Below are 23,960 nucleotides of genomic sequence, written 5' to 3' on the forward strand. Positions count from 1 at the left end.
CACACACACACACACACACACACACACACACACACACACACACACGAAACCACAGCTCCCTTCCGGCCAGCTGGGCAGCCAGCCGGCTTGCCTCTGCCTCCCAAACCACATTCCTGGCTGCGGTGGGTGCTAGTGCCAGGGAGGGGCACACGCCGCTCCAAGCCTCGAGAGCAAAGCACAGACAGCTACAAAAATAAGATTTCCACTCAGAGAAGTGTGTCTGGGATGGTCAGAGCCATGTCCCACGCTGGACTCAAGGGCAGCACGGGGAAGAGATCACCGGGACGGCTGGGGCGGGGGCTAGGGTTGCCACCAAGGGAACTCGGAGTGACAAAAAGAAACGTAATACTTGACTCGCCGGCAATGCCCCCTCAGCACCGCCAGGAGCTCGCAAACGTCCAGCCCTCCGACAGCTCGGCGAGGTAGGTGAGGAGCAGCCAGTTTCCAGCTCCCGGGGGGCTGCCGGGAGGCGGTGGCAGAGGTGGTGGCAGCGGCGGCCCCGCGGGAGAGCTGGGATGGGCCGAGCCCCTGCCTGCTCAGGCTCCGCCCCCCAACACTGTCACTCCCGGGGGTGACAGGTCTCAGCGTTGAAAGATTTGCATATGCTAAATAGGATTGTCAGCAGCTCAAGAGGCCCTGGGGGTAATTGGACTAGAAAAAGTATTTTTCCCTGAAAAGGCCTTCTCGTAAGACCTGTGGACCGCCTAGACCCTGCCCCAGGTTGACCCGTGGGTGTGTGCCACCAGGACCCCGGCTGAGCCAGAGGGGCTGGTCTGGGGCCACATGGCTCCCCTTCCCAAGGGAGTCCATCCCCCTCGCAGGGCAGGGAACTGACCATCCCAAGGCTCCTTCCCGGTGCCAGGCTCACACTGCCCTCCCCACTCCATCTGGAGAGCTGCTGGGCACCACACAGGAGTCCCCCACCCCCACCCCCCAATCGCACACAGGGCGAGAGGCAGAAAGGTCTGGAAAGAGAGCCCTGGCCATGACAACAGATTCCCTTCCTCAGATGGGCTGGGGCCCCACGGCTGAGGGCTGGTCAGCTTCCTAGCCCTTGTGGCACGGGGCTCAGGCTGCTCTTCCTGGCCCGTGGGGCAGGGCCTGCCGGCTTGGGGAGCAAGGACAAGCTGGGGGCTGGCCACACGTGGGGCCGGTTCCCTCATGCCCTTCACTTTAATATTAATACTCGTGCAGAGGGCTGGCCTCTCCCAGGAGGAAAAGGCAACATCATAGCCAGGACCAGCCCTGGGACCCAGGCCGCTCTTTTCTGGAAGCTTTGTGTTTTCCTAGAAAAGACCCCAGGATGGCCTGCATAAAACCACAAGGGGGCATATAGGACCCTGGGGACAGTGGGAGGCCAGCGTGAGCCCCCACTGGCGAGAACCCCTCTGCCTGGCACCTGCCTGAGGGGAGCCTGGGCCACAGGGAGCCCGAGTGTGGCCCCCTTGTGTGGACTGTGCGTACACGCATGTGCGAGAAAAGAGGTTCAGCTCTCCTGGCACCGTGGCCTGAGCAGCAGGGGATCCCCTTCTGGTCCCAGGGCATCGAAGGCCTGGGGAGGTCATACTGGGTGTCACTTTTGCTTTGAGAACAGAGTTCCAACAGCTCCACAGACACTCGTGTTTGGAGTTAAGAAAAGGCAGCGTGAACTACTGCCATCGTCCATGGAAAAAACAGTTCTTTGCTCAAGTAAAAAAATATCAAATATAATAAATTTATGAAAGCCCATTCACAACATCTACAGTCCCAGTTTTGTAGTTCTCCTCGGCAGCTGGGGTGGTGTGGCTTTTCAAGGCCCCCGGGTGTGGCCTGACCAGCCCCGCCACTGGTGTGTGTAGGGCCTCCGGTGACAGGCCACCCAGAACGGTCAGCCCGGCCACCTGCTTGTGGCCATCCACGTGGGTGCCACGGGACTCAGCCTCATTGACCTGTGGGGCCAAGGCCCAGCTCTCACGCCCGGAGCCCAAGGAAGGCCCAGCAGATGCCGGCTTGTGGCTGCAGTCACATTTGCTCGGATGCGACAGGCCGCCTCTCGGTGCCTCCTGGCCAGCCGGGCTGAGGCTCACACGATAGACTCGCGGTCCCTGTCTGGGGACGGGGGGAAGTCCGCGAGGTCCTCGCTGCGGCTGTAGTCGGACGCCCGCACCTGGGGGTTATCGCTGGTGGCCCTGGTGACGCTGTCATAGGAGGGGGGGAAGGACGTGGAGGAAATGGAGGAGCTGGAGGGTGGGCCAAGGCGGCGTGAGAAGTTCTCACTCATCATGTAGGCGATGAGGCCCTCTTGCTCAGGGGCCTCCTCCTCGGACAGCCCGCTGCTGGCGGCCTGCTGGCGGAAGAGGAAGGAGGCGTGCTTCATGGAGCGCTGCAGCAGGTGCCGCCGGAAGGCGCGCTGGATGATGGTGGCCGACACCTCCTCGTGCTTGCGCCGCAGCGTGGTGGTGATGGGCTCGTACGAGATCTTGGACGGGTTGGCCGCCATGAACTTCTCCTCCATCTGGATCTTCAGGGCATCCATCTCCCCAGACTCGCCCAGCACCCTCTTGGTGAAGGCAAAGAGGATGTCCATGCAGTGGATCCGGTCCCCGCTCACCATGGGCAGGTCCATGTTGATGAGGCTTATCTGGTTGGGCTTGGCGATGCGCAGCGGCTCGGACAGGGCGTCGGCGAAGTCGGACAGGGCCGAGTACTCGATGAACTGGGTGGCCTCTGGGTCGAACTTCTCCCAGATCTCATAGAACATGTCGAAGTCATCCTCGCTCAGGGGCTCGGTGCTCTCTTCTGTGGCCACGCTGAAGTTCTCGAGGATGATGGCGATGTACATGTTGACCACGATGAGGAAGGAGATGATGATGTACGTGGTGAAGAAGAGGATGCCCACAGCCGGGCTCCCACAGTTCCCCCGGGAGCCATTGCTGTTGGGCAGATTGGGGTCACAGTAAGGGGGCCCCGTGTTGAGGATGGGGCTGAGGAGGCCATCCCAGCCAGCCGACGTGGTGATCTGGAAGAGGCACAGCATGCTGTTGGCGAAGGTCTGGAAGTTGAACATGTCATCGATGCCAGCCTCCCACTTGACATAAGCGAAGTTAGCCATGCCGAAGATGGAGTAGATGAACATGACGAGGAAGAGCAGCAGGCCGATGTTGAAGAGGGCAGGCAGGGACATCATGAGGGCAAAGAGCAGTGTGCGGATCCCCTTGGCACCTCGAATCAGCCTGAGGATGCGGCCGATTCGGGCCAGGCGGATGACTCGGAAGAGCGTTGGGGAGAAGAAGTACTTCTGGATGATGTCTGAGAGCACGGTACCTACGGGAAACAACAGAGGCCGCGCCACCAATGGGTCTCTGTCCTCCCTCTAGCCCTGCCTCACTGTATGCATCTCTGTGTGGCAAGGAGCTAAGGAGAGGAGGCCCTTTCAGGAGGACTGGGTTGACCGGGGCATGCAAGGACCCTGTCTGGGTCTCCGTTTCTCATCTGTGACCCAGAGAATGAGGACCCACAGTATCCACACCTTTTACAAAGTGCTTCCCAGACCTCTCTTCCCTTAGTCTTCTGAGAACACCTGTCCGGTAGAGCTGTACTGGGCCCATCTTCTAGATCCTGGGTTCTGAAACCCGAAAGGATTTGCTCAGCATCTGGGTGGCCTTGCTTGGACCAGAGCTCAGGCTCAGGCTTTTCAGCAACTCATTACTCAAAAGTGGGGTCTGAGGATCAGCAGCCCTGGAATTCTCCTGGGAGCTTCTCAGAAATGTGGATGCTCCGTTCCACCCCCAGTCCCACTGTGTTTTAATAAGCCAGGTAATTCATGTGCTTATGGAAGGGCACATGACCCTTGGAAAGGCACTGGCCCACAAGCCTGTGTTCTCTGCCACACCTGCATCACCTCAGCCTCTCTGAGATTGTCCATGCCACCCTCCCAACCCTGCTAGCTTCCAGAGCTTCCTGCTGCTTGGTCTCTATTGACAACTCCGGGTTTGGAGTTTTGAGAGGCAGGCATACAAGTTATATGAGAAAGAATGACATGAACTTGCTTTGTATTGGCCTGAGTGACCTTTCCAGACTCCTCATGTAATCATGTCACCAGCTGACACGTGTCATGTTCACTGTCAATAAGGCACTGGGCTGAGCATTTTATATCTATCCATTTAGCCCTTCCGGTCACCCGAGGAGGTAAGCTGATACCATCATCCTCATTTTCCAGAAGAGGAAATTGAGAGGTGAGGTAACTTACCCAAGTTGTCACCTAGTCAGTGGAACACTGAGATTCAACTCAGACACTCTGGCTCCAGGTTGACCTGTTAACCATGTCCCTCCAGCACAGAGGCACCAGTACCAGGAGGTGTCCCTGAGGCACATGCCACGTCTCCTCCCAAAGCTCACCCACACTGTCCCTCATCGGCCCCTTGAGGCTGCTGACATCCTGCATTCTCTAAAGCTTCTCTCCAGTCCTGCCTGGCATGCTCACCTTCACCCCTGCCTGGGACCCCCCAGAGTACTTCCTGACCCTCCATCTAGCTTCTAACCATCTGTCACAACAGCTACGATGGCCCCTGACTCAGTCCCTGTGTCTCCCTCTGAGGTCACTGAAGGCACAGGCTGTATGTATATGGCAGAAAGAGGAAAGTCAGCCACCACACAGCAGAGTTCCACAGAGCAAGGGTCAAGCATTTGGGCTCTGAGCACAAGCAACAGAAAAAAAGAAATATTGATAAATTGGGACTTCATCAAAACAAAAAGCTTTGTGCTTCAAGAGACAACAACCAAGAAAGTGACAAGACAACTCACAGCAAGGGAGAAAATGTTTGCGAATTGTGTGCTAAGAGACTGGTGTCCAGAATATAGAAAGAACTCTCACACATCAACAACAAGAACATAAATAAGCCAACTAAAAAATAAGCAAAGGATCTGAGAAGACATTTCTTCAAGACATTTCTCCCATCATAGACCAAGACATACCATAGAAAATGACCAATAAGCACATGAAAAGATGCTCAGTGTCATTAGTCTTTAGGGAAATGTAAACCAAAACCTCAACAAAATGATCACTTCATATCTGCCAGGGTGCCTATGATAAAAAATCACAGACAGTAACAAGTATTGGTGGGGATGTGCAGTCACTGGAACCCTTAAACGTTGATGACGGGAATGTAAAAAGGTGCACCTACAGTGGAAAAACAGTTCGGCAGCCCCTCAAAATTTTAGATTTAATGGTTTTCAGGGCCTGGGGAGAGGGAAATATTCTACAATCAGATGTAGTGGTGATGGTTGCACAACTCTGTTGAATATACTAGCAACCTCTAAATTGCAAACTTTAAAGGGTAAATCTTACAGTATGTGAATTGTATCCCAATAAAATTGTTACTTAAAAAGGGAGTGGTGTCTGAATGACTCCGTTGGTTAAGCATCTGACTCTTGATTTCGGCTCAGGGTATGATCTCTGGCTGGGTGTGGAGTCTGCTCCCTTTCCCTCTGCCCCTCCCACCTCCCTGCTCTTGGGCTTGCTCACTCTATAAGTAAATAACAAAAACAAAAGAGGGTTTGGGTCCTGAGGTCAAACACATGTAAATGTATTCTATGGCTTGAATGTTTGAATTCCAAATTCATATGTTGAAATCCCAATTTCCAAAGATGATGGTGGTAGCAGGTGAGACCTTTGGGAGGTACTTAGGTCATGAGAGTGGAGCCCTCATGAGTGGGATCAGTGCCTTATAAAAGAGGCCCTAGAAAGCTCCCTTGCCACTTCTACTTTGTGAGGACACAGCAAAGAAGGTGCTGGTTATGAACCAGGGAAAAGATCCCCGGCAGAAAACATGACCATGCTGGTGCCTTAATCTTGGCCTTTCAGCATCCAGAAGTATGAGAAATTGATTTCTGGTGTTTATGAACTACCCAGTCTGGTGTTTGGTTATAGCAGCCCAAACAGATGGAATGTGAATCCTATCTCCTCTGTTCCTAGTTTTATGATCTCCTTGCCTCCATGCTGACTTTATTTATTTTTTTAAAAAAAATTTATTTATTTATTCATGAAAGGCACACACACACGCAGAGAGAGAGAGAGAGAGAGGGAGAGAGGCAGAAACATATGCAGAGGGAGAAGTAGGCTCCATGCAGGGAGCCTGACGTGGGACTTGATCCTGGGACTCGGGGATCGCGCCCTGAGCCAAAGCCAGATACTGAACCGCTGAGCCATCCAGGCGTCCCTCAATGCTGAATTTGTAAGGTCAGATGCATGATGTGGGTGATGTCTGAAGGAGTCTGGCACACATGTTGGTGGCTTTTCTCTAGAATTTTCCATCTCCAGGGATAATTTCTACCCAAGAAGGCCACCTGCTCCCATCTCTGGAGACTCACCACACCCTAGAAAGCCACTTCTTCCTTTAGCCTTGGGAGGGCAGGGAAACCTGCTCATCTCTCACTCCCTTTACAGACTCATTCTTGAAGCTCTCACAGAGAACAGAAAACTGTGTTCTAGGGTCCCATGGAAAGTGGGGCCAAGAGTGGGCGTTGGCTCCTCTGTGAGGATGGCCTCCTTGACAAATTCTCTATTGAGGGGGGTGTGTGTGTGTATCTGCATTTGTGACAGGGGAGAGGTGTGGATTGCAGAGAAAGGAACAAAGGAGGCTAGTACACTTGGCATTAAGTCCCCAGACCCCAGTCCAGAGGAGGGGCCAGCTTGTATACCCACCCACGATGGAGAGGATGACAACCACAAAGTCGAAGATGTTCCAGCTGTTGGTGAAGTAATAGTGGCGCAGGGCAGCCATCTTGATGATACACTCGCCTGTGAATATGGCTACAAAGAGCAGGTTGATCTTGGCCAAGATGTTGACCTTCTCGGGACTCTGGTCATCTGTCTCTACCATCATGGTCACCATGTTCAAGCAGATGAGAAACATGATGGTGACATCGAAGGCCTGCTTAGTCACAATGTCGAATAGGAAACCCTGGTACTTGTTCTGAAAGGAGAGGCAAAGGATGGGCTCAGCAGGGACCTGAAACAGGCCAGCAGGTCCCCCTGTGGCTGTCTCTCGACCCAGACCATCCACCCTCCTATTCTACCCGGGGTGAGAGAATCAGGAGGCTGAAACAGGCTGGCACTCCTGCTTCTGGGCCTGGCCCTCAGGCTCCCTCTTCCCTAAAGTCTTCTCTGAACCTTCAGGAAGGGATTTCTCCCACCCTGAGCTTCCCTAGCACATCACTGTTCACTGGGCTTCTCTTCTTGTTCCCACTGTCTGATGGCTCAAGCTTAAATTTAAAGTTCAGTCCTAGTAATTGGATCAGCCCTTAGGTTAACAGATGTCCTCCACCCTTTATGGAATTGATTTGGTTTATTCTATCAATTATATTTGTGTCTTTAGTTGTTTGCCACCTCAGATTATTTGAGGAAAGAGAGAGGATTATAAATAATTATAAACACACACACACACACACACACACACACACACACACCCCTAATCTAGAACAAAGCATGGTGAAAGGGTAGGAACTAGATAATATTGATGAACTGGGTTAAAAACCTGGGACTGTGAAAGTAACCAAATCACTTTAGCTAGTGATTTGGGTTATGCCATGTAATTACTTTGAGTACTGCCTGCCTGCCCCCTGCTGCTGGGCCCTTTATTGGAGAATGTCTGGGTCAGGCAAGGGAGTCGGCCTCAAGGGGGACTGAGTGTCTTCCTGGGGCCACCTGCCAGGGGACTCCAGGCTGTGTCTGTCCCACCCAGAGGTGGCTAGGAAGAGGCTGCAAATGGGGGTGGGCCTGCAGAGGCCACCCTGCTCACTCTGGCAGGGGAGGAGGGTGCAGAGGAGAGGGACCCTTGTGGGAAGGAGTGCCCCTGGCTGGAATGGCCCACCCATGCCTTCCTCACTTTTTCCAGGAGTTTGAGGCCCGTGCATGTGGTCAGGTGCCTGACAGCGCCCCTCCTTCCCTGCACTGACCAAGGGCCCTGGGCTAGCCTGAAAGGCTGTTTAGAGGTCCTGATGGCTGGTCCTGGGGGGTGGGGGCTACCCAGCACCCCAAGCACACCCTCCCCAGTCTTGCTGGATTGGGAGCTGGCTCACCAGAGGCCGAGGGATGGGCTTCTGGGGCTTCTTGGAGCCCAGCTTTTTCATGGCGTTGTAATACTTCTTCTGCTCTTCTGTCATGAAGATGTCCTGGCCCCCTAAGTGCAGAGAGACAGGTACCAGCCTCATTTTGGGGTCCTTAGGGGTTCTAGCATGGGGGGGCATAGGGATCTTGCCTCCTTGATGAGGTGCCTCGGTTGGCCTTCTCACTTTCTCTCCCTATCGTGCACCAGAGAGTCCTCTGCAAATCTGCTTTCACAGGGTCCCTGTCTCCCTTCACTTTGAGGCCTCTCTCACTTTGTCAGGTGCAAATCCAGTCCCCATCTACCACCTGCTCCCCTGCCCAGCCCGGCCACCCTGGAGGTGCTCTCTGCCTAGTTGGTTTGCCTGCCACGCAATCATGGCCCAACCGTTGGAGCTCTGGAGAGACCCTGGGCTGCTGTCTCCATCGTGGACCAGGTGACTTAGTCCCAACCATCAGCCCAGCTCCACTCAGGAGTCTCAGCTGTCAGGCAGCCACAGGCCCCCACTTCCACTCTTACAGACTGGGCATGTCACCTCATGAACATGCCCCTCTCCTGCCCACTCCAGTATCTGTGGGGAGTGGGGGGGAAGCCCATCCCCTGCAGGAGGGCACAATGGGGCCAGGGGCCAGAATGGCTCCTCAGCCCCCTGGTACCCCACCCCACCCTGCTGACCCAGGGGGAGCAGGCGCTCTACGTATCTTTTTCTTCTGTTGGTTGAAGTTGTCAATGATGACACCGATGAAAAGGTTCAGGGTGAAGAAAGACCCGAAGATGATGAAAATGACGAAGTAGATGTACATGTAGAGGTTATATTCCCACTGGGGCTGCTCTTCAAACTGAGCGGGAGAAATCAGACATGGGGGTCAGGCAGGCAGGAAGGGGAAGGGGCTGGCTGGGCGAGAGGGTGTGTCCAGAGGGAGGTCACCAGTCGGGGCTGCGTGTCTGTGTGTGCGTGCATGTGCAGAGCGGGGCTGGCCAGGGTGGGGGTGGGGTTCAGGAGAGTGATGGCTCAGGGCTGATGTGGCACTGCCTGGCTTCTGCCCAACAGAAAGTGTGAGTGTAGCAGGTCCGTGTCCTTGTCGTTCCCCCTGCCCCTTCGCCTTCACTGAATGGTCACTGTGATTGGACAGGGCACAAGGATGAAAAAGAAACTTGATCTGCATCTCTTTTGCTTCTATTCTGTCTCTTCTGGGGTAAGACTGAGATTTAAGTAAATGGCAGTGAATTTAATTTGAAAGATATTTGAGAATTTGGGGCTCCTGGGGAGACCATGCAACTTTGCCCCAGGTCCAGGCCTGGGCATTCCAGAGAGGCTCAACTGCAGGTTGGCACACGAGATCTGGCCCTTATGGGGTGGGCTTCTGAGGGTGCACACTGATTCCCTAGTGCCAAGTGTCCTAAACCTCATGTGCCTGATGTGGTGGGAGAGGCCAGTATGGTTACCTACCCCCCTGGAGTCCACAGCTGCATACATAATGTCCATCCAGCCTTTAAATGTTGCCTGGAAGGAAAAGATAAGAGTAAGAATCATTTGACTTGCACTTATTGAGTTATCTGGGGTCCTATTCAGACAAGTGAGGCCAGGAAATAGCTTCCTCTGAGAAGCAAGCATCCCGCCCCGCCCCTTCGGCCGTGTTCACATGACTGGGCAGTTCGGGAAGGGCCTTCCGGTTCAGGACTGGGGGTGGAGGGGAAGCCCCCGCCCAAGGGGGTCATGGGGGGGGGTAAGAAGCTTCTCGATGTTAGCCAGGACACTGAGGAGGACCGAAGGAGGTCTGCCTTTCAGATCCACCTTCATTCCAGATTCTGAAACGATGCAGTCCTACAGTGGGTGTCAGGGTCAGAGAGGGGGACCCAATGCTAACCTGGACCCTTGTCAAGCAGCTTGGAGAACCCTGTGGCTTCTGTTCCACGACTTTTCAGGATGGCCCTGGAGCATCCCAACCTCCCCTCGTACTTAAGGGGTCCTTTAGTCAGTGGTGTGTCAGTAAGGGGCTAACAAATGGTTTTCCAGAAGAAAACAAGGCTCTGATTGTCATGTTTGCCAATTTCTCTGGGTAAACACTCCCACCACGGCCAATTTCAAGTCACTGACTGGCCGTTACTGAACACAGACTTGGGAAGAGATGCAGAGGAGCATAGCATTATAGTATTTCCACGGTATGAATACAGCACATGTAAGTAACCTTAAAAGCATAGATGATAATATGTGCTAATGGTGAATTTTTATTTTTTAAAAAACTTATTTTTAAAGTAATCTCTATACCCAACATAGGGCTTGAGCCCACAATCCCAAAATCAACAGTAGCATGCTCCACTGACTGAGCCAGCCAGGTACCCCCTGATTTTGTTTCAATATCACTTAGTGAATTATAAGTTTATAAAATCTGATCTTTAATCATGGCTTGCGAAATATCTGAAAATGCAACAATCTGCTCTTGTGAGCCTACACAAGCCTGCTCCAGTTGGCCACCCCAAGGCGGTAAAGGAACAGGCTGAATGACCCAGGGCTCTGGTGCTGGCTACACTGTCTGGGCTGCTACGAAGATTCAGGAAGAGCCCGAGAGACATGCTTGGGTGATGAGGCTGACTTCCAGTGAGTCTCACTTGTGTCCTCGGCAACATCCGATCTTCCCCCAAGCCTCCTTTCAGGGTACAACTGTCCACACAACTTTCATGTCTGAGAGTTCTTATGGCACTGGGAGGCAGATGGGGGAACTGAGGCTGCTCCAGAGAAGGCGAACTTCAGCTCCCTGTGTCAGGAAGCCCTGCCCTATGAAGAGAGGGCCGGAAATGCTCTGGAAACGGCTGGAGAGCACCGATGGTGCTAAGATGCTTGTGACTGCCTTTCTGGCCACTGTGTTGTTCTATCTGCAATGACTGTCAGCTCCCAGTCTACAAAAGGGCCTTTCCTTCCAGGTACTGACATCTAATTTTTATTTATTTATTTATTTATTTATTTATTTATTTATTTATTTATGAGAGAGAGAGAGAGAGAGAGGGAGAGAGAGAGACTGTGCTCACGTGGGTGCATGTGGGGGTGGGGTGGGAGGGGCAGGGAGAGAGGGTGGAGGATCTCAAGAAGACTCCCTGTAGAGCCTGATGTGGGGCTCACACAGGGCTCAATCTCATGACCCTGAGATCATGACCTGAGTCGAAATCGAGAGTTGGACGCTTCACTGACTCAGCCGCCCAAGTGCCCCTCAAGTTCTGGCATCTAGAGGGAGGCCCCAGGGACAGAGGGTCTCTGGGTTTGGCTCTAATCTTCTCTAGGAGGCATTTCAGGGGAGTCTTAGAAGAAAGCCACCTCTGGGATTTAAGGGAGGGCTGGAGGTGCGAGTAGATGTGCATTAAGTTTTCAGATGGGAGCCCACTGAGTGCTCCTCTACTTTGGGGACTAGAGACAGGTACTTGGGCTTAACACTGGGATAGTAAGTGAAGTAAGCTGTGCTTCTATGTGTTACAGTCTGTCCGCATGTCTGCTGTCAAGGCTACTTGCAGGCTAATTGTATGCCATGTATCATGCTCACTGAAGCCACCATCCTCACAAATCAATGGAAACTTTGGAAGGATGGGGTAGCGTCATGTGCATTTCAACACCACACATCTTACACACCAGAAACTGCACAGAGGCATTGTTACCTTTTCTAACAGAAGGCTGGACTCACTGTGTGGCTAACAGTTTCATCTCTGTGTGTCTATGGTCCTTGCCTTTTAACCTGTGCCATCACACTGCCAAACTGATAGCATGAGGTTGTCAACCTGACTACTGGCTGTGAGGTTAGTTCTGCCTCAGTGCTGAACCCCCATGCCATGCACCTTGGAGAATGCGGCATCTGTTCTAGAGTGGAAAATCTGGGGACTTCCCAAGGAGCCAAGAAGTCTCTGGAAAATCCTTAGCCTCCTTTGGGCAGCGTGACCCTACGGTTAGGACCCAGAGCAGTCCCATGGTCCTCCACTTGCCCATGCCATGGGTGCAGGTGCGTGATGCTGGACAGCCTGTGGGAGGGAGGAAGTCCCTCCTCTCCAGGACTTACCACCTGCAGAAGAGCTAGGTACCCGGCGCCCACGTTGTCAAAGTTGACTTTCACCTTGGTCCAGTACAGTTCGCCAGTCACGTTGAAAGACTCACAGTCACTCTTATTGTTCACAACGGTGTAGTTCAAAGGCAGGTCTCCCTCAGTCTGGTTGATGCATCGCCCAAACTTCCCCGCAAACAGGTTCACACCCATGATGCTGAAGATGAGCCAGAAGATGAGGCAGACGAGGAGGACATTCATGATGGATGGGATGGCGCCCACCAGGGCATTGACCACAACCTCAAGTGGACAGAGAAGAAGCTCAGTTCCTGGGGATGCCCAGAGCATGGGCCCTTGTCAAGACCCGCCTACCCATGCCCCTTTCCCCACTGAACTTTTTTCCTACGTGCCCCTATGGGAATGGGGGGTAGAAGAGTTCCTGTCCCCAAGGAAGGGCTAGCCCTGGCTGGAAGCCCTGATGGGGAATAAAGGGAGAGATGATGGGGAGCCTGGGGGAGAGAACATACACTTTTTGTTTGTTTTTGCACACTAATGTCTGACCAAGTCCAGAACTTCTGCTTTTCCCTTCTGGTCCTATCCTGAGTTCACGACCTTCAAACTTAATTTTCAACAGGGTCTCTCTAGTTAAGTATCTGCCAGCAGTCCGATGGGAAAGGGCCTCTGGAGACGCATTCTCTGAGCTAAGTTTCTGGTTTATTTTGGGGTTGCTGCTACTAGGAAGGATGGGTGTTCTCCCTGAAGTCCGCCCAGGGGACCTCCCCGTGGCGTGTCTGGCAGGTGCTCTGGCAGCCCTCCAGCGCTGCGGAGAGAGCCGGGCCGGGAGGGCAGGGGGTGTGGCGTGGAGCTCCCCATGCTCTGCCCTTCCCGGAGCGGCTCTCTGACCCCGTGGAGCCCTGGCATTGTTCTCTTCACGGAGACTCACGGCACCCAGGAGAGGCTTCCTTGGCAAAAGTGTATGGTGTGCTCTACTCCACGGAGGGACCTGGGGCCAAGCCCCCCGGGAGTCACAAAGGTGTTTGCTGCCCAGATTGCAGTGAGGCTGGTGTGGGGCCATGTGGTGATCACGGTGCTGGGAAGGGTAATGCTGGCATGTACAGGTGAGAGGGTGTCCCTGGTCTCCAGCAGGCATGGTGAACAGGGCGGGAAACCCAACTCCCAGGTCTGCCCTCGGCTGGCTCCATGGCCGACAGCCACAACAGAGGCATTCCTGGCAACTCACATCTCCCCCACGTCCCTGTGGAATCAAATGTCCTTGCTCCTGAGCGATGTTTGACTTAGGTAGGATGATTCACTTGTGAACGCCTTCCCACCAGGATTAAGTGACTTGTTTCTCTTTTGGGGGTGTGGGCAAAGTTTAAAACCATCGACAAAGTGGGGGCCGTGTGACAGTGCCTGCCGGGTCAGCGAGAGTTACACAGATGTGGCTGCTGAAGCCACAGCAGCACTATGCGTGTTTCGTAAAAAAGCACAAAACACAAAACACATGTGCACACAAATGTATCTATGTGTTGGTTTTTTTGCTATTCGTTACGGGTAAGATTTTTCTTGGTGGGGTTTTAAAGTTGCCTCATATGCACATATTCCTTGGTAAAATTCGATGACTTGAAAAATGCACAGGGCTCTGCAGTTAGAAATCAGTGCAAAAGCGTTTGCTAAGCAAATGCCAACAGCTACGTGATGGTGAGTATACAGCTGCTCCCCCTTAGCTTCCTTCACCTTCCCTGGCACAGCCCTACTGCCCATCGCAGACCGAGGAAATGGCCTGTGGCTGCCAGGAGGCAGGGCACGCAGGACGCAGAGCACACACACAGATGGCCTCCCACCCCGCGGCACAAGCAGAGGGGCTCCCCGGCCCCCGAGGCCGACAGGCCTAGAGGGAGGGCTCTCACAGCTCTTCACCTCCTGCTGCCCTGGGCCGGCGAGCCCAGATGAACCTCTCCTGGAGATTTTGCACCAAGCTCCTGCCAGGCTGGGGGCCACAGTCCCAGGTCGAGGCTGGGCCGCTCGGTCAGCAAGTGAACCCGGGGGTCATCCCAAGGGAGTCACCGCCCACTGCCCTGGCAGGCAGGCAGGCAGTCACTCCCCTTACCCTCATGCCTTCAAATCGTGACAGGGCTCGCAGGGGTCGGAGCGCACGCAGTGTCCGCAGGGATTTGATGGGGCCCATCTCGGCAAAGCCCAGGGTGTTGGCTACGAGGCTGATCAGTGAGACCTGTGGGAGGCAAGGCGGGAGTGAGCGCCGTGGGGACAGCTCTAGAGACAGGTGGCAGGGCTCCTGGCCTGCCTAAAGCTGGGCTGGTGTGAGAGAGCCAGCAGGCTTCCCCGCACTGTCCTGTCTTTGTTATTTCCGGCTACATCCTCTGCATGGCCACCATGCACTGGGCTGGCCTTCCTGGGGCCCAAGAGGCTGGGGGTGGGCAGGGAGACAAGTGTGTCCTAGCTTTCGGATCTTTGCTGAGAGCCTGCCGTGTGCAGTCACTAACCCAAGGACCTGGGATGCATCATCCCTACTCTGCGGATAGAAAGCCGAGTTCCTAAGCCAGCCACTGGTGTGGAGGAGCAGGCACATAAAGCCTGGGCTTTTGTCCCGACAGGACTTCCTGCCAGCCAAATTCTTGGACCTGCCCCTTCACTCCCCAGTCTTTTTTGGGGAAGGGCTATCCTGGGTTGCCATGAGCAGGGAGACGATCCTGGGGCTCTTCCCCAAAGCCAGACTTCGCTCATCGGACGCCTTCAGAGAGGGGAACCGCAAGCAAATTCTGTGGCCCAGCGGCCAGGTCTGGCCAGTCTGCCCACTTAGGTCCCAGCAGTTCACCCCTGTGCTCTGTGCTGTCACGGCTCATGCACCTGCCCCACTCAGAGCCCTTCCATCTCAGTTGGTGGCAGCTCCATCCTTCCAGCTGCTCAAGCCACAACCCTTGGCGTCATCCCTGCCTCCTCTCCATCTCTCATACCCTACATCCAACCCTCATACCCTACATCCAACCCAGCAGGATTTCCTGTTGGCTCGGCCTTCAAAATACATCAGAAGTCCAAATATTTCTCACCACTTCCACTGTCACCATCCTGGCCAGGCCACTGTGTATTCTACCCTGGACTGTGGCCACAGCCTCCTGACTCTTCGGCCTGCCTCCATGTGTGCCCCACCCCCCCAACCCCTGTGCTCCTCCAGTAGCAGGAGTCACTTCATGTCACTCTTCTGCTCGGGGTGTCACAATGCCTTCCCACTTCATTCTAAATAAAAGCCTGTGGTTTTCAAAGGCTGTGCCCCCTCTGCCCTTTGAAGCCTGGCCTCATCTCCTGCACCTACCTTCCCCAATCACTGTTCCAGCCACTCTGTTTTCCTTGCAGTTCCTCAAGTATGCCAGGCATGTTCCCACCACAGGACCTTTGCACTGCTCTTCCAACCTCTGTGTGGAAGGTTCTGCGGATGTATGCCTGGCTGACCCCAACTTCCTTCATATTTGCTGCAATATCATCTCAGTGGATCCCTCCTGGCCAGCCTAGTTAAAGCTGTAATCTATACCTTCCCCTTGCCGGAGTCCTGGCCCTCCTAATTCCCTTTCGTTCTCTGCTTCCTATCCTCCCTGGCACACCTCGCCTTCTAACAGCCTACAATGCTGGCTTATTGAGTACGTTTATTGTTTGCAGTTGCCTTCCTCCATGAGGGCAGGAGTTTTAGTCTCTTTTGTTCTCTGAGATCCCCAGCATCTACAATAGTATAGTATGTATTGGAAAAATAAATGAAGGAACTCATCCTGGAAATACCCTTCTCCAGACCTTCAGGCCCAAAGACCACCCTTACCATGAAGTGAAGGGGGACAGCACGGCCAGCATCAGGAAAGCTGGATTCCAGCATCCACTTCCTTCTCCCTGACCTTAGGCACAACCCCTGCCTGCTGGGAGCCCGGTTTCCTTCTCCATGGGCTAGCTTTCCAGTTCTGGGACGGAACAGGAAGCGGAACAGGAAGCACTGCCCGGCCTCAGCCCTGAGTTCCTCAAGGTGGCAGGTTGGTGGCCCAGGAGTGTTTGCAAATCTCTCTGCCTTCCCTGAGGGGAGTCACTCAGCAAGCTCAACTTCCCAAGAAGCTGCAGGAATCGCTGGGTGAGGGACCTCAGGGCCCTCCCACAGCCACGGGGCAGGAGGTCTCCCGGGTCCTCTCCTTCCTCTCAGGAAGGCTCTGAGGACTCCAGGCTGTAAAGCAGGTAGACCTCCCTCCCTCCCTCCCTCCCTCTCTGCCACCCTAGTACCCCTCACCCCAACATCAGCATTCTCTCCGTCACTGGGGGTGACAGAAAGAGGCCTGGACCAGAGGCCCAAGGACCCGGATCTGTGTCTCCATGCATGCCCCAGACCAAGGAGCCTCTCCTGCCATGGCCAGTGGTGGACTGGCCTCCCACTCAGGCTGAGCCCCTCTCTCTGGCCTCTGAGTGGGGTATGGGGACCAAACAGAGGCCTGAACAGAGGCCCGAGCCTCTTGCACAACCACAGGAAGGACAACCCCTGCTGGTTGGTGGAGCCTGAGGCCAAGCCCAGAAGCCATGGGGTCCCTCTGAAAGCTCTTCCCAGTTTGCAGATGCTGACTCACATTCTGTTCTGCAGAACCCACCACAACCAGATGGTGAGCCCCCACCTGAGTCCTTCGTCTTTGCCTGTTCCCCCTGCCCTCAGTGAGTGCAGATCCAAGGCTGCTCTGCACTCTGGTCTCATTTTCCTCTCTGGTTCTTCTCCCACTCAACTGCACTCACCCTGCTTGGCACCCAGCAGGGTCCTGGGGCCCCGGGGGCTGTGGGGCAGAGGGCTTCCCCTCTATCTGCCAACTGGGTACTCAGAGAACATGCCACGTCCTGCCCTAGGTCTTCCTTGGACAGGCAGGGAAGCTGTGCCAGCTGCCCCAGCGTCCACAGCAGCAACCAGTGTTCATGGCTTGCTGCCTTCTCACAGGTGCCTACCCCTCTCTCATCCTCCCCAGGGGTACCTTCTACCTGAGCCTGGAGGGTCCCCCCATTGCCTTCCCAGAATCCCTCACCAGCCCTGTCCCCTCTGGCCTTGGGCTCATGTCTCCCCGGTGTAGACAGCCTCCACCATGTGTGGACATGGAGGCTCTTAACTGGCCTCCTACCTAGTGGACCTGACAGATACTTCACAACACGTGTGCCGAGTGCTGTGATACAGGCTCGCCTGCTCCCTGACTTCTGGCCATCCTGAGGGGACGGTGGGGGTGGCCCCCTCCTGCCCTGGCTCACACTCCTGCCTGGACTGTTCCTCACTCTCCTCTGTAGTGGATCGAGTCTCCGCAGAAGCTTAGGTCTCCCTTGCTCCTCTGTCTCTCAAAATTGGGGTTCTGATGGCCAGACGCAGGTTCCTTTCCTTCCTTCCTTTCTTCCTTCCTTCCTTCCTTCCTTCCTTCCTTCCTTCCTTCCTTCCTTCCTTTCTTTTTCTTTTCTTTCTTTCTTTCTTTCTTTCTTTCTTTCTTTCTTTCTTTCTTCCTTTCTTTCTTTTTCTTTCTTTCTTTCTTTCTTTCTTTCTTTCTTTCTTTCTTTCTTTCTTTCTTTCTTTCTTTCTTTCTTTCTTTCTTTTTAGATTTTATTAATGAGAGACAGAGAGAGGCAGAGACCTAGGCAGAGACCTAGGCAGAGAGAGAAGCAGGGGAACCTGATGCACGACTTGATCCCAGGACCCCAGGTTCACGACCTGAGCCAAAGGCAGATGCTCAACCACTGAGCCACTAAGGTATCCTCAGACCCAGGTTCTTATCCCTCCCAGACTGGGAACCTTATGGGTGGCCTGGGCTCTCCTGTGACCCGAGACTGTGGCCTCCTTCCATCTGCTCTGTGGCTTCGCTGAGTGCCTTCACGTCAGCCTGCTGGCTCCCACCTGCCTTGTCATTCTGTCCTTCTGGCCCTCTGCCTCAGCTCCTCCCCACACGGGCAACCGATCTCCCCTGGCCTCTTCCCTCTGGGCCCACTCACATCCACGATGAGGAAGTCCAGCCAGCACCAGGCATTGGTGAAGTACTTCTTAAAGCCGTAGGCCACCCACTTGAGCAGCATCTCCAGCACGAAGATGTAGGTGAACATCTTGTCGGCATACTCGAGCAGAACCTTGATGGTCTTCCGCTCCTCTAGGTAGATGTCCTCGAAGGCCTACAGATCAGGCCGGACAAGGGGGATAGGATGTCCCGACCACTGACAACTGCACCCCTCGAGAAACTTCATTTCTAACAGCAGCCGCTGCCCAGGAGGGCAGGAGCAGGGGAGGCATGTGGCGGAGGGGCGCCTTGGAAATCACAGAGGACTAGAGCAGCATGCTCCCCTAGGAGCCTTGTGTTCCACGGGTGGCTCAAGAAAGGATCGCGGTATGTGGACAACACACAATGTGTAGTGAGAACACTTCTTCCTTCACGAGGAAGAGTGAGGCTGTTCTGAGCTAAAACTTGCTGATCTGTGTTAACAAGGAGATGTCCTGTGTAACAAGGAGCTGTGTTAACAGCTCGGGGCCTTCTGCTGAAAACCCCATAGAACCCCTCCTTTGGCTGTTTTCATTCCACTGTGCTCTTTACTCTCTTTATGCAGTTCCCTACTTCTCATAGGAAACAAAACTGGTGTCCACCAAGAACAGTCATTAAAGGTCTCCTTTTTACAGTAAGTTTATGTAAACACACACAAACCAGTGAGAGTTGATCTAAAGCAAAATTTTGAATAAATGCTGGTGATAGCAGTTTGTCAATAAGAAGTTTGTCAAAGGCACGACTAGATCTCCTGGGGATCCCAAAGCTCCTGCAACCCTCAGAATTCAGTTGTCCGAGTTCTTAAAATGCTAGAAGGTGCCTTTCTCCACCTCCTCGTATCTGCCTCAACCTGAATTCCTGAGCCAATGGAGGAACTCTGCAGGCTCCCCGGTGCCCTCTTGTAGCTCCTGTCCTGATCTGTACCCGTGTCTCTCAAGCCACCTCTCCCCGCCCACCGTGTGCTCGGAGGCTCCCCATCTAGGCAACTGAACACGTCACTGGGGGCCCCAGGGAGTCGCCTCTGCCTGTCACTATGGGCCTCCCTGGCAGCCCATAGGGCCCATGTGAGCCATGGGGACCCCGGTGGCCAGTACTGTCAGCCTCGGTGTGCACTGCCTAGGCATACATATGGCTAATCCAGTCAGTGTAGACAGCATGGCAGGATGATTCAGGTCCTAAAACGGACTCTTGGAGTTGTTCAAGACAAAAAGTAGGTGTTTTTTTTTTCTGATTATAAAAATGTGTGCTTCCTACAAAAAATTAAATAATAAAGAAATGATAAAAAAGAACAGAACACACCTCCGATTTCATGACATTATAGTAACCACTGCCAACATTTAAGTGGAGATTCTTTTTGACACTGTTTCTGTGTGAGTATGAGTACATAATTCTCTAAGGTATACTAAATAATTTGCTTTTAAATTTCTTTTCCACTAAACAATCTTTTGTGAGTGTTTATCTACTCTACAATGTGAATGCACACAGTAATGTTCTTTTAAAAGGCTGCACAATATTTTATTATTTGCATATACTCTTGTGTATTTAGCCAAAGCACCTATTAATGAACATTTCAGTTGTTTTCAATTTATCACTGGTAGAAACAACACTGCAGTGAACAATGTGTCTGATTATCTGTTCAGGATAAATTTCTAGAATTGGGGTGCCAGGTCAAAGGTGCACTTTGGGTACAGATTGGGTACAGGATCTCCAGCAGGGGACATCCACAGACACTTCCTCCATAGTGCATGAAGTTGGCTCTTTCCTCACCACTCCCCCGATGGTGGTGGGGGTCTCTCCTCCATCACTTTTCCTAGACTAAGAATGAAAGTTGTATTGTGTGACATTTTAACTTATTTTATTACTAGTAATGCTGACATCATTTCCTTGGATATTTGCAATGTTCCTTTTGCAAATTGTTCATATTCTTTGTCTAATTTTTTTTTTTAGTTGAGTGCCTGATTTATTCAGCGACATGAACTCTTTGTTTTACATACTCCACCCTAGTTGTGTGCCTTGTAAATCTTGTTTACTGTTCTCATGGACAGATGAGTGGATAAAGAAGATGTGGTATGTATATACAATGGAATACTACTCAGCCATCAAAAAGAATGAAACCTTGCCATTTGCAATGACGTGGATAGAGCTCGAGGGTATTATGCTAAGTGAGATCAGTCAGTCAAATGAAGGCAAATACTATATGATTTTACTCACTTGTGGAATTTAAGAAACAAAACAGATAAACACGTAGAGAAAAAAAAAGAGAGGCAAACCAGAAAAGATTCTTAACTATAAAGAACTGAAGGTTGCTGAAGGGAGGTGGGTGTGGGGATGGGCCAAATAGGTGATGGATATTAATGAGGGCACTTGTGTTGACCACTGGGTGTTCTATGTAAGTGATGAATCACTAAATTCTACTCCTGAAACTAATATTACACTGTATGTTAAATAACTGGAATTTAAATAAAAGCTTGGAAAAGAAAAAAAATTAAATAAATTCAACCTATAAAAATAATCTTTAATTTTGTTTACCATACTTTAGTTCCACACTTTATTTTCATTTATTATTATCATTTAATGTAATTATATCATTTATTATCATTTTCATTTAGTAGAACCTTCAGTGTCACATTAAGAAAGCCCCTACCTATTCTAAGGCTGGTGGAAAATATGACACTTCTTCTCTTCTTTTACTTTCTTTTGAACTTTCTGGCTTCATTATTTTACATTACAATTTTAAAAATCCAATGTATGTTGGTAAAGAGCAAATATCTATTTTAATATGTTTTTCAGAGTGCTTGTCACTGTTACTTTATTAAAGAATCCACTTCAAATCCATAGATTAGAAGTCAATTTTATCATATAAACTACATTTCTATACTTGTTTAAATTTACTGAACCTCTCTGTGTGCTTTTACTTCTTGCTGTCTATTCCTGAATTAGTATCATATGAATTTTCCTGGCCATTTTTAGTAATTTTCAAAATAAAATTTAGTAATTTTTGTCAAATTCCTTTTAAAAATGTTGCAAATTTATTGTTATTATGTTGAATTTATTAACTGCATTAGGATCTAACCTGGAGTCTTCCTACCCAAGACCAGAGTATACTTATAGCATATTTTTTGATTGGTCTTCTTTTATCCTGCCTAGCAAAGTTTTAGAGTTTTCTTCATGTACCTTTTATCATCTCATGTCATATTTATTTCCAGTTATTTTATGCTTACAATGTCTGGCAAATAAGGACAATTCCAGAAACGTTACTTATGACTAAATGGTTTCTGTTGGTATAAAACAACCACAGCAACAATTCTTTCGGTATTTATTTTATAACTGGCTACATAATATTTTTAATAGGTTTAAAAATTTTTGTAGGGATCCCTGGGTGGCGCAGCGGTTTAGCGTCTGCCTTTGGCCCAGGGCGTGATCCTTGAGACCCGGGATCGAATCCCACGTCGGGCTCCCGGTGCATGGAGCCTGCTTCTCCCTCTGCCTGTGTCTCTGCCTCTCACTCCTCTCTCTGTGTGACTATCATAAATAAATAAAAATAAAAAATTAAAAAAATTAAAAAAAATTTTTGTAGCAATTATTATCTACCATTAATGCTATAGTTCTATTTATTTCTATTATTTTAACTGATTTTATACTTCACTCTATTAACTTCAATTCTTCTATTTTCCAGTTTTTATTTTGTATCTTCACTTTTCTTGATTAATTGCACTGGCCAGTACTTCAAGATTATTATTCAATAATGGAACAACAGCTAAAAAGTAGTGAAATTATTCTTTTCTTACTCCTGACTTTTATATAAATGTTTCAAGTGCTTTACTACTAATTATGATAATAGAAATTAATTTGAGAATATATTTTTCGCCAAATTAAGGAAATATATTTTATTTCTATTCTTACTAGAGTTTTATAAATCAGGCATTCATTGAGATAACTATATCTCAATGATTTGAGATATATATATTTGGTTTTTCATCTCTGTTCTAGTCATATAAATAGATTTCCTAGTATGGCACCATTCTACCATTTTAGAACACACCTGGTTATGACTTATTCAATTTTTAAAATATATTGCTTGTTCATATTTGCACGTATTTCAGGATTTTCGTGACACTATTAATACGAATGGAGTATTAAATGTTTTATTTATTTATTCATGAGAGTCACACAGAGAGAGGCAGAACATAGGCAGAGGGAGAAGCAAGCTCCCCGCAGGGAGCCTGATGAGGGACTTGATCTCAGGATCCTGGGATCATGCCCAGAGCCAAAGGCAGACACTCAACCACTGAGCCACCCAGGCATCCCAAGAATGGAGTATTAAAACTGATCTATGGTTTTCCTGTTGATATACTTGAGGTTTTAAAAATCAGCATTATTTAGCTTGCATAAAAAGGATGTGTAGACTTTCCATCTTTCTTCATACGTTAGAACATTTAAACAGGATTGCAATTATTTTCTTGTTTGAGAATGCAAAAGAACCCACCCTTGGAGATGTGAGAGATTAGCTAATCTAATTTGCTACTGATTTATCTATTTTACTGTTAATTTTTCAAGGAATCAGCTTTGGTATTTCATATCAGTTTTATTATTTATTTTCTAATTGATCTGTTTTTAAAATTTTATTTTTTCCTTGTCTTTAAGATTATTTTGTTTATATTTATAATTTCTTGAGTTAACAAATTAATTTACATTCTTTTTAGTTAATAATAAAAGTGTTTAAGTCTATGATTTTTTTTTTTTTTATGTAGGCTCCATATCCAGTGTGGGTCCCAATGCAGGGCTTGAATTCATGACCCTGAAATCAAGAGTTGGGCAGAGATCAAGAGTGAAAAGCTTAACTGACCAAGCCACCCAGGCACCCCTATGTATTTTCCTTTTATTTCAGCTGTGGCTGCATCCTATAAGCAGTACTCTCGATATTATTATTTTCTAGTTTTTTTTTAATCCCTCCAGCCAGTTTTTTTTTCTCTACCTTTAATTTTCTTATTTTTCTAGATCTCAGGTGGATAGAATTGGTTGAATCATAATCTTTGACTTACAACACACGATCATCTTTGGTCCATGAGTAGCCTTTGGATTTTATTTATTTGCTTACTTTTTAATATAATGAACACCCATGAACCTACCACCAAACTATTTTGTTTGATCCAAAGTTTAAGAATTACTTTTACACTTCTAAGGATTGTTTTTTAATCTTTCTATTTTTGTTATATCTAACAGTTTCCTTATCTATAAAATACACTTAATAATAGTACTTAATTAAGTACTCAGTACAACTCAACACAATAGTTATTGTGAGACTCAAATGAATTAATCTTTGTAAAATGGTTACAACAGGGTCTGGCACATGCTGGGTGCTATTTTAAATGTTACTGCTTTCATTATTATTAGGCTAGATCAAATTTGTTAACTATATACATACTTTTAGATCTCTCATTGTCTTCTTTTTTTAAAAGATTTTATTTATTTATTTATTTGACAGAGAGAGAGAGAGCACAAGCAGGGGGAGTGGCAGCCAGAGGGAGAGGGGGAAGCAGACTCCCCCTCAGAGCAGGGAGCTAGATGTGGGACTTGATCCTAGGGCCCTGGGATCATGACTGGAGCAGAAGGCAGACCCTTAACCGACTGAGCCACTCAGCTGCCCTTTCGTTGTCTTTATCTATGTGCTTTGTCAAGAACTAATAGAAGTGTGGTAAAATCTCCCTGTACTATTGCACTGTTGCCACTTTTTTTCTTGTTTTCTTTTGTTTTTTGTTTGATATAAGTGCTATGCAATCCCAAGCAAAAATATAATAGTTTTATTTTTATTATGGCTTAGA

At 50.1% G+C, this 23,960-nt stretch overlaps 1 protein-coding gene across 4 annotated transcripts in view; it reads right to left on the reverse strand.

The window, feature by feature from the left end:
* Positions 1 to 948: 948 nt before the first annotated feature.
* The window catches only part of SCN5A (sodium voltage-gated channel alpha subunit 5), a 95,097-nt gene continuing 72,085 nt past the window's right edge, over positions 949 to 23,960 (reverse strand). For all 4 annotated transcript variants that reach the window (XM_055321550.1, XM_055321547.1, XM_055321551.1 and 1 more), the window contains exons 21-28: positions 18,101 to 18,274; positions 14,217 to 14,339; positions 12,125 to 12,406; positions 9,535 to 9,588; positions 8,786 to 8,923; positions 8,059 to 8,163; positions 6,683 to 6,953; positions 949 to 3,303 (exon numbers count right to left, since the gene is read on the reverse strand). In XM_055321550.1, coding sequence (XP_055177525.1) covers positions 2,063 to 3,303; positions 6,683 to 6,953; positions 8,059 to 8,163; positions 8,786 to 8,923; positions 9,535 to 9,588; positions 12,125 to 12,406; positions 14,217 to 14,339; positions 18,101 to 18,274 — 2,388 coding nt within the window. In that variant the 3' untranslated portion in view covers positions 949 to 2,062. The remainder of the gene's footprint in view (positions 3,304 to 6,682; positions 6,954 to 8,058; positions 8,164 to 8,785; positions 8,924 to 9,534; positions 9,589 to 12,124; positions 12,407 to 14,216; positions 14,340 to 18,100; positions 18,275 to 23,960) is intronic.

Source organism: Nyctereutes procyonoides, unplaced genomic scaffold, assembly GCF_905146905.1.
Source record: "Nyctereutes procyonoides isolate TBG_1078 unplaced genomic scaffold, NYPRO_anot_genome, whole genome shotgun sequence".
Taxonomy (NCBI): Eukaryota; Metazoa; Chordata; class Mammalia; order Carnivora; family Canidae; genus Nyctereutes; species Nyctereutes procyonoides.